The sequence below is a fragment of the Mandrillus leucophaeus genome, unplaced genomic scaffold, assembly GCF_000951045.1.
Source record: "Mandrillus leucophaeus isolate KB7577 unplaced genomic scaffold, Mleu.le_1.0 Scaffold65, whole genome shotgun sequence".
NCBI classification, from domain to species: Eukaryota; Metazoa; Chordata; class Mammalia; order Primates; family Cercopithecidae; genus Mandrillus; species Mandrillus leucophaeus.
In genome coordinates, this window is record NW_012107030.1 from 3,827,865 (window position 1) to 3,842,999 (window position 15,135).

General features: G+C 41.1%; 1 protein-coding gene across 2 annotated transcripts in view; it reads left to right on the forward strand.

The window, feature by feature from the left end:
• The first annotated feature begins 6,637 nt into the window (after positions 1–6,637).
• Positions 6,638–15,135, forward strand: part of EIF3A (eukaryotic translation initiation factor 3, subunit A) — a 41,422-nt gene continuing 32,924 nt past the window's right edge. For both annotated transcript variants that reach the window (XM_012001103.1, XM_012001104.1), the window contains exons 1-6: positions 6,638–6,829; positions 6,998–7,134; positions 7,531–7,694; positions 9,143–9,342; positions 10,581–10,789; positions 14,306–14,477. In XM_012001103.1, the coding sequence (XP_011856493.1) occupies positions 6,692–6,829; positions 6,998–7,134; positions 7,531–7,694; positions 9,143–9,342; positions 10,581–10,789; positions 14,306–14,477 (1,020 nt within the window). In that variant the 5' untranslated portion in view covers positions 6,638–6,691. The remainder of the gene's footprint in view (positions 6,830–6,997; positions 7,135–7,530; positions 7,695–9,142; positions 9,343–10,580; positions 10,790–14,305; positions 14,478–15,135) is intronic.

Here is a 15,135-nt window from a genome sequence, read left to right on the forward strand (position 1 = left end):
GGGAGACAGCCCCTACGCGGGCTGGAGCTCCCTCCCTGCTGCCTGCCTCCGCTGGCTCTCCAGGTCCCTGGAGCTTTGGTCTGCTTAGGCCCCGCGCCCCCGGCCGCCATCTGGGAGTGCCGGGGAGTAAGAAACATGGCTCCCTCCCGGGGACAATGCACGCGAGAGCCTCGGCTCCACCTCCTGCCCAGGCCGGGAGCACTACGGACCCACCCCCGGTCCTCCCGCAGCCACCCCCGCTCTCCAAACCGCGCTCAGTACTTTGCTGGGTCAGGGTCCACTTACTCTTCACCCAGCCGCCTTATATCCACTTAGGGGCCTCTTGACCCATTTAACCTGATTCCTGTGTTTTTGCTTTGTTTTGTTTTTGTTTTTTCCTTTTTCCTGGCATTGATTAGAAGCATTCCGAAAGCCTGTTTCGAATCACTGGAAGTTGGAATAGAGTTAATGTAAAGGGACTTCACGTCTCCTCTTAAAGATAACGAAACAGGCCTAGGGAGAGGTTTCCCCAAGGTCACTCCGGGAGTTGTTGAGCCAAGAGACTTAAAACCAACGTCTCTTGACATCCAGATCAGTCCCTTTTTCTCTTCTTTTCTGCCACAGTGCTGCTTTCTGCGATTTCGATTTTCGTATGAGTACTTCGGCCATTGGCGCTTGAGGGAAAAACTTCTGTGCCCCGATCTCTCCAAGGCATTTGTTACATTGGCGTTCTGGGGATGCACATGAGTGTCTGGGCTTAAGAAACTTTGTTTAGGGTTTTTTTTTTTTTTTTTCCTCCGTCTAACCGGACAATTTTAATAATCGTTAGGGCATGGATAGCTCTTCTTTTCATCCTTCCTTCACCGAAATAGAAGTTTTGGGTTTTACCCATGTTGTAGATGAATATACCTTGTGAGTTACAGTTTTATGTTTGCAGAGCTTATTTTGTTAGCTTCTTTGAAAATTTATCTTGTGAAAACGGCAGTTTGAGTCAGCACATAAACTGATAATCTGGCAGGACCAGAGAGATATGTTGGTCATATACTTTTTAAAGTAAAAGTAACACTTTTGTGGGGGAGGGAACTGGTCTGTGGAACAGGCTAATTCCACATTGTGTGGATGGAGTAATTGTTTTAAAAACTTATTCAAACTACAACATAGGTGTGATCACTCATTCATTCTAATGATAACCAGTGATCTAATGGTTAGAGCAGACAAGAAGTTTTAAGATGTTTATTAATATATCGGAAAGAAGAGATTGAAATGGAACTTTGTCACTATCAACCAAACTGTAGCAAAGTTTATGACTTTTCGACGTTTCAAAACTTAGAATTTGTAGTATACGAAATGATTTGCATGAAATGACTACTCTACATGGCTGTTGTGGATGTTTTACAGTAATTTGCATGCTTTGCCCAACAGGTATTTTTTTTCCTGTGCTAGTAGGCCAAAGCACTATAATGGCCTACATACTACGGGCCTTGTTTCCTTTATCGCTTCTCTTTTTGGGATCTTCATAAGAACTTGATACAGAAAAGATATGTAATGTGCATCAGACATTTTTTTCCTGTTTCTAAATTGGCACAGGCTTGATTCATGAAGGGCAGGTTAAGGAAAGGATCTGAAATTAAAGTAGGCAAGATGAGGGACACCGGGGGAAACTTGAGTTTTGTTTGTATAGCTTTTTAAAAAGGACTGTGGGGACGCCTTGCTTGCAGCCCTTTGAAGCTGTTGGATGGGGATGCACGCGTTACCTTCAGAGTAGAAACTCATACCTTTGATCTTGAGTAGAAACTCATACCTTCTCAAAGTGAGCAGATCGTGGATGGTCTAGGGCACTGCTTCCAAAACATAAGTGAAGGATCAAAGGGCATTCACCTAATTGGAAATAATCTCATTTTATCTAAATGTTTTATATGTAACATTTGTGATCCCAACAATATTTAGACCTAATCTATTGCATTATCTTAATAAAATGTAAATAAATTTAAGTAGAATGATCATTCAGGTCACCCTAAACATATATATCAGCGATTTTTTGGGGACAAATTATAGTAGTCATTCGGGAAGGTGAGAACTTGGACCAGCAGTTACAGGCAAGAATTTCGTATCCTGTAATCATTTAGAGGAGGCCCCTTTTTCGTATTATATTGTTAGTAGTGCCAAACTAACTGCTGCTGACCTTATTATAGTGTATGTTCTACAACCAGTGCCTTTAAGAAATAAAGCTGTTATTAAGTCCACAAATTGAGTAACATTATAGCGTATCTATTTGGTATGTTGCACAAATAAACTAGTAAACATCAAGGGCTGATGTAAACTTCTTTATACATACTTTCAGTAATGAATTTGAAAGGTATGCTCCAAATGCTCACCCATCCAGTAAGGTTTATAATTCTAGATTTTAATTTTTATTTCTATGATATTAATCTGGAAGTCAATATTTCTAAGTATTGAAATAGAACCTTTAGTTTACGATAGTTCTTTCCAGCCTCCAAAGCTTCCCCCGGCCACCATTAAATAATTCAGAGGAACTAAATTCTTGTATATAAATTAGGACAAAGGCAGAAGACTGTCATGGATTATGAAAAATCTGTTCTCATTCCAACTATTTATTTATTTATTTATTTAAGACAGAATCTCGCTCTGTTGGCCAGGCTGGAGTGCGGTGGCACTATCTCGGCTCACTGCAACCTCCGCCTCCCGGGCTTAAGCTCTTCTCCTGCCTCAGCCTCCCAAGTAGCTGGGATTACAGGCATGTGCCACCATGCCCGGCTAATTTTTTTATTTTTTTCAGTAGAGATGGGGTTTCACTATGTTTCCCAGGCTGATCTTGAACCCCTGGCCTCAAGTGATCTGCTCCCCTCGGCTTCCCAAAGTGCTGGGATTTACAGGCGTGAGCCACCGCACGTGGCTAAGGAATCAAGTTTTAATTGACTGTTCAGGAAGTAAAAAATAGTTTCAGTTCCATCTCTAAAAAGCCCTTTTTAGATTAGGAATTGGATACAATAGGTAGTTTTAGTGCTGCTGCTGTGATTTTCTTAAAGTATAAATTCTATTAAACGCATTTACTCCCAAGTTTTTTGCTGATAAGAGAGTGTTTTTGTTAGGAAGAACACCTAATGTACTGTTACATTTTCTTTTCTTTTTTTCTTTTCTTTTTTTTTTTTTTGAGACAGTCTCTCCCTCTATTGCCCAGGCTGGAGTGCGGTGATGCAATCTTGGCTCACTGCAACCTCTGCCTCCTGGTTTCAAGTGATTCTAAAGTCTCAGCCTCCAGAGTATTTGGGATTACAGATGTGCACTACCGTGCCTGGCTAATTTTTGTGTTTTTAATGGAGACAAGGTTACACCAAGTTGCCCAGGCCGATCTCCAACTCCTGATCGCAAGTGATGCCTGGGCCTCACGTAGGACTGGGATTACCCAGGTGTAAGCCAAGGCACCTGGCTGTACTGTTACATTTTAGAAAATAACTTTGCCTGCGCTATAGGAGAAGACCAGGAGAAGACTGCAAGTTTTTTCCCTCCCACCCCCACCCCTGACAACAAGGAAAGGCTTATTTCAACAAAGTATCTAGTTGTATTACATCTTTGTTTCATTTAGTAAGATTTTTTTTTTTGATAGTAAGATTGACTCGATGAAAGATGGACTTTTTCATGCAGTGGTGAAGGGTTTTGTCATTATTTGCATGTGAAAAATGTGATTTCATATAAGGTATTGTGCAAATATTTCAGTATGTTTTGTGATTTATCCTGTTGCAAACTTTTTTTTGAGACTTGTTGCCCAGGCTGGAGTACAGTGGCACTATCTCGGCTCACTGCAACCTCTGCCTCATGGGTTCAAGTAATTGACCTGCCTCAGCCTCCCAAGTAGCTGGGATTACGGGTGTGCACCACCATGGCCCGGCTAATTTTTTGTATTTTTAATAGAGACGAGGTTTCACCATATTGGCCAGGCTGGTCTTGAACTCGACCTCAGGTGATTTGCCCACCTCGGCTTCCCAAAGTGCTGGGATTACAGGCGTAAGCCACTATGCCCGGCCGCAAACTTTTTGATATATTGGAGAGGTGGGGTATTGTTTGTGGTTTTCCTGAAGGAAAGAATGTTGGGAAGCATCATTTCTGGAAGATGGGATCGTTGAAAGAAAGAGAATTACTAAATCTGTGGATCTAATAAGACCCCCAAATAAGGAACATGTTTGCTGGTTGCTTGCCTAGCACAGAGTTACATGATAGATAATGCTATGTATTATCGGGTAGCTCTTAAAATAAAAAGTGTTGGCTAGGCACGGTGGCTCATGCCTGTAACCGCAGCACTTTGGGAGGCCAAGGTGGGCGGATCAGGAGGTCAAGAGATCGAGACCATCCTGGCTAACATGGTGAAACCCCGTCTCCACTAAAAATACGAAAAAAAAAAAAATTAGCCAGGCGTGATGGCAGGCGCCTGTAGTCCCAGCTATTCAGGAGGCTGAGGCAGGAGAATGACGTGAACCCAGTAGGCGGATCATGCAGTGAGCAGAGATCAAGCTACTGCGTTCCAACCTGGGCAACAGAGCCAGACTCTGTCAAAAAAAAAAAAGTCTTGTTCCAAGGAAAATAAGCAATGATATTTTTATAAAGGAGAGAGATATATATATAGTGATTTAAACCTTTTAAAAAATGTAGTGTTTTAGTTCCACCAAATTATTTTTTAAATCTTCATTGGGAATTTTGTGTGTGTGTGTGAAATTTGCAATTATGAATGTTAAGATGAATTTAACCAGTTGACTTAGGGTAAATAACCTCTTTCTCCCCCAGTCTATTAAGTGTACAAAAGAAAAGATGAGGAAATACAAGATAAATTTTAACCTTGGTCAGATAATGTAATGGTAGAGATATTGCTTTTGACTGTATTTCAAAACAAACAATATGCATAAAACTTAAAATTGGAACTAGATTTTGAAATGTTACCACATAGAATGCCTTCGGGCTCAGGGGATAATAAATTCAAAAGAATGTAAGTTGGCGGGGCATGGTGACTCACGCCTGTAATCCCAGCACTTTGGGAGGCCAAGGCGGGTGGATCATGAGGTCAGGAGTTTGAGACCAGCCTGGCCAAGATGGTGAAGTCCTGTCTCTACTAAACATACAAAAATAAGCTGGGCCCTGTGGCTAGTGCCTGTAGTCCCAGCTACTCAGGAAGCTGAGGCAGGAGAATCGCTTGAACCCGGGAGGTGGAGGTTGTGGTGAGCTGAGATCACGCCAGTGTACTCCAGCCTGGGTGGCACAGCGAGACTCTTGTCTCACACATATACTCTTTTTTTCCCCTCTTTCTTTTTTTTTTTTTTTTTTCAAGTTTCATTCTTGTTGCCCAGGCTGGAGTGCAGTGACACCATCTCAGCTCACCTCAACCTCCATCTGCCAGGTTCATGCTATTCCCAGCCTCCTGAGTAGCTGGGATTACAGGCATGCGCCACTACGCCCTGCTAACAACTTTGTATTTTTAGTAGAGACTGGGTTTCTCCATTTTGGTTGTAGAGACTGAGTTTCTCCATTTTGGTTAGGCTGGTCTTGAAATCTCAACCTCAAGTGATCTGCCCTTGTCCTCCCAAAGTGTTGGGATTACAGGCGTGAGCCACTGCGCCTGGCCTCATTTTTCTATTTTTTTTATTAAAAAACAAAAAAAACTTCTTTAGAGCAGTTTGAGATTTCCAGAGTGTTGGGAAGAGAGTATATAGTTTCATTGACACCACACCCACTTTCCCCTGTTGATTTTTTTTTTTTTTTTTTTTTGAGACGGAGTCTCGCTCTGTAGCCCAGGCTGGAGTGCAGTGGCCAGATCTCAGCTCATTGCAAGCTCCGCCTCCCGGGTTTACGCCATTCTCCTGTCTCAGCCTCCCAAGTAGCTGGGACTACAGGCGCCCGCCACCTCGCCCGGCTAGCTTTTTTTTGTATTTTTTAGTAGAGACGGGGTTTCACTGTGTTAGCCAGGATGGTCTCGATCTCCTGACCTCGTGATCCGCCCGTCTCGGCCTCCCAAAGTGCTGGGATTACAGGCTTGAGCCACTGCTCCCGGCCTCCCCTGTTGATTTTTATTTGTAACAACTAATGAACCAATACTGACACATTATTTATTTATTTATTTTTTGAGACATGAAATTTCACTCTTGTCGCCCAGGCTGGAGTGCAGTGGTATGATCTCGGCTCACTGCAACCTCCGCCTCCTGGTTTCAAGCGATTCTCCTGCCTCAGCCTCCTCAGTAGCTGGGACTACAGGCACATACCACCATGCGCAACTAATTTTTGTATTTTTGGTACAGACGGGTTTCATCATACTGGCCAGGGTGGTTTCCAACTCCAGACCTCAAGTGATTGGTCCACCTCGGCCTCCCAAAGTGCTGGGATTACAGACATGAGCCACTGCTCCTGGCCTGGAACTTTTAAATCACAGTGGAATACAGTGAAATTCAGTTTTACTTGTAGATCATATTGCAACACAGTACAAGTCTTTCTGTTGTTTTACTTTTGATAATTATGGCATAGCTTTAGAAGTCAAAAATAAATGTAACTTAGTAAAAAGTTGGTAATGAGTTGGGGAATTGAAATAGCCGTTTAAAAAAGTAAAGTTTAGACTCTTCTGTAGTGTACATAACTAATTTTAATTCTCCTGAATTTTTCAGAATTTCTTGAGGTTGGCAAAAAGCAGCCTGCTCTGGATGTTCTTTATGATGTTATGAAAAGTAAAAAACATAGAACATGGCAAAAGATACACGAACCAATTATGTTGAAATACTTGGAACTTTGCGTGGATCTTCGCAAGAGCCACTTGGCAAAGGAGGGGTTGTACCAGTATAAGAACATTTGTCAACAGGTACAAACAGAACTGGGTTGTATATTTTTAACAAATGCTTTTAGTAATCTGCAGAAGAGCTTACCTTTCAAAGTTAATATATTGTATTTCTCTTAAAATTTGCCTTTGAAACATCTTATGTTTCAATGGAAAAATAAGTTCTGAAGAGTTTTTGTATTTTTGGATTAGGTGAACATAAAATCTCTGGAGGATGTTGTTAGGGCATATTTGAAAATGGCAGAGGAAAAAACTGAAGCTGCTAAAGAAGAATCTCAGCAGATGGTCTTAGATATAGAAGATCTGGATAATATTCAAACTCCTGAGAGGTATGTGGGTTAGACCTCTAATAAATGCTTTGATAGTTAACTTAGTATTTTCCTTTACATGGGTCTTCATTTCCTTTTGAAGTAGATGTTTATCAGAAAAAAATGCAAATCTTCGAAGTTTTAAATGCATAGTAACCAATAAATTTATGTAGGTAATAAAAATTCATAGAAGTGGAAAATGACGGCCGTAAGATAGAAGGGCAAATACTAATTTAAACGATCATAATGCAGATTGGGAATTCAGGGAGTGGTTAGTGACACCTTTGCAGTGTGTACAAACTTGTGGGAAGAATTTGCACTGTTTTCCGATGAACATTGTTGGTTTTGGTTTTTAATCACATGGCAAAGTAGGAAACTGTCTAAAATTGTTTTCAACATTTTTTTCTGTCTTTGTAGTGTTCTCCTAAGTGCTGTAAGTGGTGAAGACACTCAGGATCGTACTGACAGATTACTTTTAACTCCATGGGTTAAATTCCTGTGGGAGTCTTACAGGCAGTGTTTGGACCTTCTTAGAAACAATTCTAGAGTAGAGCGCCTTTATCATGATATTGCCCAGCAAGGTAAGATGAGAAGATCAAATCTGAGTGAAGTGCTTTGAAATTGAGGAGTAAATTTTCTGAAAAGTGCTTAAAATGAACTAGTTTTTATCCTTATTGAAATGTTGGCATTCACATGATATTAAATGACTGCGGCCGGATGTGGTGGCTCACACCTGTAATCCCAGCACTTTGGGAGGTCAAGGTGGGTAGATCACTTGAGGTCAGGAGTTCAAGAGCGGCCTGGCCAACATGGTGAAACCCCTTCTCTACTAAAAATACAAAAAATTTAGCCGGGCATTGTGGTAATCCCAGCTACTCAGGAGGCTGAGGTGGGAGGATTGCTTAAACCCAGGAGGCGGAGGTTGCGGTGAGCCAGGATGGCACCGCTGCACTCTAGCCTTGGTAACAGCAAGACTCCGTCTCAAAAAAAAAACAAAAAACACCAAAAAACAAAACCAAAATGACTGAGTAAGGAATTTGTTTTGCTCGTTAAAGGAGTTTTGTGTGAATTGTATTTTATTGATACCTGAAAAATTTTTTTTCTTTTTACACAAATATCAGTAACAATGAAAGACATTTTAAAGTCCTTTTGGAATTCTCCATGTGACTGAAAAAATAAATTTTTCTTTTTTTTTTTTTTAGTAAACTTGAATTCTCTACTTTGGGTTTTTTTTAAATTTATTTTTATTTTTTAAAAAAGAACTGGGATTTTGCATTGTTGCCCAGGCTGGTCTCAGACTTCTGGACTCAAGTGATCCTCTTGCTTTGGCCTCCCAAAGTGCTGAGATTACAGCTCTGCCCAGCCTGAATTTTCACTTTAACACAAGTAAATTTGGACTTTTTGGCGGCTGTTGATACAAATATTAACTTGAAGTTAAATTGCATCTCTGTTTTAGGTCTGTTAAAATAGACATACTATTTTTAAGGGGAAAGGAAATCTAAAAAATAATTCAATATCGCATATGTGACAGTAAAAAAATTAACGTGTCCATTTAAATGACAGGGAACAAATAGTTCATCCATCTGTAATCAGTTGAAATTAGGTTACTATAAGCCCTCAATTTGTATTATGTAGTTTTAATTAGTACAGAACCTTGTTGCTTTCCATGTAAGTTGGATATCAAAGTTCATTATATTTCAGACTAGATTATTTTGACTCTTAGGATTTAAAGTGGTGGGTCTTTGAAAGGTGACTCTTAGATCTAAATTTTAGTTTCCCGTTTGTAAACTCTGCCAGCACCACATTTTAGTTCTAGGCAAGGACCGATGATTATGTTTTTGGTTTTGTTAGGGTTCACTCAAAAGACAGTCTGGATGAAATAAGTTGATTTTCATTGCATCACAAAGACTAATGATGAGTTTGATGAGTCCCGTTAAAATAACTGATTTTAATGTGTGAAATAAAACCTAGTTAAATATTTAAATAGATAGTGGAAGATACCTAATATATTTTACAATTATGCTTATAGCTTTCAAATTCTGCCTCCAATACACGCGTAAGGCTGAATTCCGTAAACTGTGTGACAATTTGAGAATGCACTTATCGCAGATTCAGCGCCACCATAACCAAAGTACGGCAATCAATCTTAATAATCCAGAGAGCCAGTCCATGCATTTGGAAACCAGACTTGTTCAGTTGGACAGTGCTATCAGCATGGAATTGTGGCAGGTATGTTGGACCTATTAGCTTTTCTTTCTAGAAATAATAGTCTGTGTTATTTTTCTCCCCCCTTAATGAATAGCTTCATCTTGGTATGCATTGGTTAATTTCAGTAGATGAGGTAAGGAATTAAAGTTGCCTGATGGGCTGGGAAAAGTTCTGAACAAGAAATCTCAGAATATTTTGTTTCTAGTTGCCTTCTATGAATTGTGGACCAAACCGTATAATCTCTTTCAGACGCAAGTTTCTTGACGTACAAAACAAGACATTGCCACTGCTGCTCGAAGTGTGGTTTCATGACTGGTGTCATTTGTGAACTGTCTGGTCTGTGATGAAATAAGTATAGCATAGAGAAGCATATGCAGAGTTTCTTAGTTGCAATTTTATTGTAAATTTTTTGTGTGTTTACTCTGATAAAAAGTGAACTTTTTCTGTTTCATTTTTGTGGTAATTTTGTATTTTATATTCTTCGGTAAGAGGTTAGGAAAAAAAAAAGAATCCTTTACTACTGATTGTTGGAGAAGTGCTGCTGTAGATTATTCTAGATTTCTTAGTAGTGCTTTAGCTGACTGTCTTGCATTGGAGATCTTGGTGGTGGTAGGAAGTTAGTCCTCACCTGGCCCTTTTTCTCTAAGAATCCTCCAAAAACATTCTATATAATTTTGTAGTCATGTGACCTTGAAGTCTTTTGTATATTTGATGGACAATATTTGATTGAAATTATAGAGGAAGAAACTAAAGATTGGGAGTCTTTGAGCCCAGTGAAAGTGTGATTCGATGTCTTGTTCTTGCCCATGTTTCCTTTTCTATAGGGACACCCATCTTAAAATACTACCTGTAGAAGATGAGTAAACATGCTCCATTATAGAAAAAAATGCATAAATTAAAAGAAGAGACATATTCATCCATTATCTTATCACTCAGAAATAACCTGTTATATATCTTTCTAGATTTTTTTTTTTATATTGTCCCAAGTGATGGGATAATATGCCAATATTTTCTTGAGTCTGTTCTGTCTACTTTCCAATATTTCCTAAAGAACTTTTAAAAAAAGTTTAAGAAGTTAGTGTTTTTGTAATTGTGGCAGTTTTCTAAAATAGATATTATACATGAGTAAAGAGAACCACACAAAGGTATTTTTTTTTGCTATTTTTATGTTTTCTGTGTTGTAGGTTTCATAGAAATTTGAATTAGATTTTTTTCATGTTATAGAATGCAATGACTTTAGTTTATACTACTAATTTTAGGAAGCATTCAAAGCTGTGGAAGATATTCATGGACTATTCTCCTTGTCTAAAAAACCACCTAAACCTCAGTTGATGGCAAATTACTATAACAAAGTCTCAACTGTGTTTTGGAAATCTGGAAATGCTCTTTTTCATGCATCTACACTCCATCGTCTTTACCATCTCTCTAGAGAAATGAGAAAGAATCTTACACAAGATGAGATGCAAAGGTAAGAATGTTATACTTGGATAATGTTGAAATTTTGTAACAAATACCTGTTATATGACATGGTATATTCTAGGCCGTGGTTTCTCAGCCTCTGCACTGCTGACATTTTGGGTTAGATAATTCTCAGTTGTGGGGCTGTCCTGTGTACTGCAGGTTGTTTAGCAGCATCTCCAGCTTCTCCCCATTAGATGCTAGTAGCAATCACCCCCAGTTGTGACAATTATAGACGTCTCAAGACGTTGCCCTTCCTGAACAGTATTCTTGGACTTTAGTAGTTGGTCTTGAACTCCTCACCTCAGGTGATAAGTAATTCCACTAAAAGCCTAATTGAGAAATTTGAATATTAGCAAAAACACATTTAACGGATGAGCTTTCTATCCACATACAGGTATTTAGAGTCTATTCTTAGAACAGATAGAAAATTAAGAAAAACCCTTTTTTCTTTTCTTTTTTTTTTTTTTTTTTGGTAAGACGGAGTCTTGCTTTGTTGCCCAGGCCGGAGTGCAGTGGCGCGATCTTGGCTCACTGCATCCTCTGCCTCCCATGTTCAAGCGATTCTTCTGGCTCAGTCTCTGGAGTAGCTGGGATTACAGGCACCCACCACCATGCCTGGCTAATTTTTGCATTTTTAGTAGAGACGGGGTTTTACCATACTCGAGGCTGGCCTCGAACTTCTGACCTCATGATCCACCTGCCCCCACCTCTCAAAAGTGCTGGGATTACAGGTGTGAGCCACTGCACCCAACTTTTTTTTTCCTCTTGAGACAGCAGCCTTCGCTCTTGTTGCACAGGCTGGAGTGCAGTGGTGCGATCTCACTCCGCCTCCTGGGTTCAAATAATTCTCCTGCCTCAGCCTCGCGAGCAGCTGGGATTTTAGGTGTGCACCACCATGCCCGGCTAATTTTTTGTATTTTTGGTAGAGATGGGGTTTCATGATGTTGGCCAGGCTGTCCTCAAATTCCTGTCCTCAGGTGATCCTCCTGGCTCGGCCTCCCAAAGTGCTGGGATTACAGGTGTGAACCACCACGCCCAGCAAGGTAAATACTTCTATCAAGTCATTTTTTTCCTGATTGCAAAATATTAACTGTAGAATATATGGGACATATTTATTCTTATATAAATACATATGAATGTGAAAAGAAGTGTCTGTAACCCAACAACCTACAGACCATTTTTTCCTCGTGCTCCACACGTTCAGAGAAACTTCTGTAGCAACAAACTACAGAAATGAGCCCCGAAGGCATAGTCTTCCATTTAATTATTTATAACATTACATATAACCTGTTTCCTGTCACTTAAAAAAAATACATTTCTGGCTGGGCGCAGTGACTCATGCCTGTAATCCCAGCACTTTTCGGAGGCTGAGGTGGATGGATCACTTGAGGTTAGGAGTTCAAGACCAGCCTGGCCAACATGGCACAACCCTGTCTCTACTAAAAATACAAAAATCAGCTGGGTGTGGTGGCACACGCCTGTAATCCTAGCTACTCGGAAGGCTGAGGCCAGAGAATGGCTTGAACCTGGGAGGCGTAGGTTGTGGTCAGCTGAGATTGTGCCACTGCACTCCAGCCTGGATGATAGAGCAAGACTCCGTCTCAAAAAAAAAAAAAATGCTATTGAACTTACATAACACACATACCACCTGTTTTCTTGTATTGGTAGACCAATTATTTTGTTATCCAGTAGAATTGTGTACAGCAAATTGTCTTTCTTATGTAAAACTATTTTAGAGCAATTCATGGGACCAATTAAATGAGTCCCGCTAGTATATTTTCTTTCTTTCTCTCCTTTGTTCTCTTTTTCTTTGCTTTCTGATATGGTCTTTCTTTCCTTTCTAATGGGATCTTGCTTCCTTGCTCAGGCTGGAGTGTAGTGGTGTGTTGTAGCTCGCCGCATGCATCCTCGAACTCCTGGGCTCAGGCAATTCTTCCACCTCAGCCTTCTGAGTAGCAGAGACTACAGGCGAGCGCCACCACGTCCAGCTAATGTTTAATTTTTTTTGTGGAGACGGTCTCGTTATGTTGCCCAGGCTGGTCTCAAAGCTTCTGGTCTCAAGTGATCTACCTGCCTTAGGCCCCCAATGTGTTGGGATTTATAGGCATGAGCCACTGTGCCTGGCCACTAGTATACTTTCTTAGAAACTCTTGAGGATGGTGTCCATTATGGCATCCACTGTCACTTATGTAATTCACATCCTTTTCTTTGAGACAGAATTTCGCTCCCGTTGCCCAAGCTGGAGTGCAATGGCGTGATATCGGCTCGCTGCAACCTCCGCCTCCTGGGTTCAAGCGCTTCTCCTGCCTCAGTCTCCCGAGTAGCTGGGATTACAGGCGCCAGCCATCACGCCTGGCTAATTTTTTTTGTAATTTTTTTTTTTGTATTTTTAGTAGAAACAGGGTTTCACCATGTTAGCCAGGCTGGTCTTGAACTCCTGACCTCAGGTGATCCACCTGCCTCGGCCTTCCAAAGTGCTAGGATTACAGGCGTGAGCCACTGTGCCTGGCCCACATCTGTTTTAAGGAAAAACATGTTCTTCCAGACACATAGCTTGCTTTCAGAGAGTACTATAATAATAGCATTAGGCTGTCTAGCTCTTAGTACATTATTTGGTTTAATCTTTGCAATAGCCTTATGACTCAGAAAATTGAGTATCTTGCCTAAGGTCACAGTCTTGGAAATGGCGAAGGGGAAATGCTAGCCCTTCAGCTCCAGGGCTCACAGGGTTTGGGGTCCTGCCATGCTCTGAATGCAGCCTGACTTCCTGTTTTCCAGGGATGTGAAAAATTAGCTCCTTGTTTTTGTCTGCCCATCTCCCTCACTACCATAATAGTGTTCACTTGTGATTCTTACAATTTTTTTCTCCCTTATTGCCACTTATTTCCTTAGGGTTTTTTTTTTTTTTTTGAGATAGTCTTACTCTGCCGCCCAGGCTGGAGTGCAGTGGTGCAATCTTGGCTCACTGCACGCTCCGTCTCCTGGGTTTCAAGTGATTCTCCTGCCTCAGCCTCCTGAGTAGCTGGGATTACAGGCGCCTGTCACCGTGTCTGGCTAATTTTTGTATTTTTAGTAGAGATGGGGTTTCACCATGTTGTCCAGGCTGGTCTGGAACTCCTGACCTCAGGTGATCCGCCCGCCTCGGCCTCCGAAAGTGCTGGGATTATAGGTGTGAGCCACTGCACCTAGTTATATCCTTAGTTTTTAAACCTGCCTTAATTTTGTAAGGAAATCTGAGGTATATGAATATGCCTTTTCTGCCATTTAATCGCAATCTTTCTGAAGCTAGAAAACACTGACAGTACCGAGTGGATAGATGAAGTTCTGATTCTCTAAGTATTCATTTAAACACAGTCCATTTCTCTTACTCCCGTGCTTTGATGGAATAATATTTATGAATATTGTGCACCGTGGTGATGTACACGTTCTGTCACTAGCACGCCTTAAGATTAAAGAGAAGTGCTTTTCCGCTTATCAAGTATCATTTATAAGCCTAACAGATTGAAAACTTTGTTCTCCATAGAATGTCTACTAGAGTCCTTTTAGCCACTCTTTCCATCCCTATTACTCCTGAGCGTACGGATATTGCTCGACTTCTGGATATGGATGGCATTATAGTTGAAAAACAGCGTCGCCTTGCAACACTACTAGGTCTTCAAGCCCCACCGACACGAATTGGCCTTATTAATGATATGGTTAGTATTAATTTGAGGATTTTTATAGCTTTGGGCAGAAAACTTTGTGGTCAGGTTTAATAACTCATGATTAAATACTAGGAATTCTGATTCAGTGCCGAGGGTTCTGATGTATGGACGGGGAAGCACTGGCGTCAGTCACTGTTCAGTTGAGGCAGTTCCGTCCCAGTAGGTGAGCGGGGGTTAAATTATTGGGAGTTTTGGTGTAGTAGGACTTGGGTTGGCTCTGGGGAATACTGTGGGCCAGTCAGTGAGAGAAAAAGTAATGACGGGCAAGAAGGGTCATGGCTTATTTCATGGGAGCTCTAGGAAAACTAATTAAACTGTGTGTGGGAAATATGAAGAGGCTAGGGGTATTAGTATGTTCTCGCACTGCTATAAAGAGATACCCGAGGCCGGGTGTGGTGGCTTATGCCTGTAATCCTAGCACTTTGGGAGGCTGAGGTATGTGGATCACCTGAGGTCAGGAATTTAAGACCAGCCTGGCAAACACGGCGAAACCTGGTCTCTACTAAAAATACAAAAACTTAGCTGGGCATAGTGGCGCACACCTGTAATCCCAGCTCTGCAGGAGGCTGAGTCAGGAGAATTGCTGGAACCTGGGAGGCAGAGGTTGCAATGAGCTGAGATCGTTCCGCTGCACTCCAGCCTGGGTGAC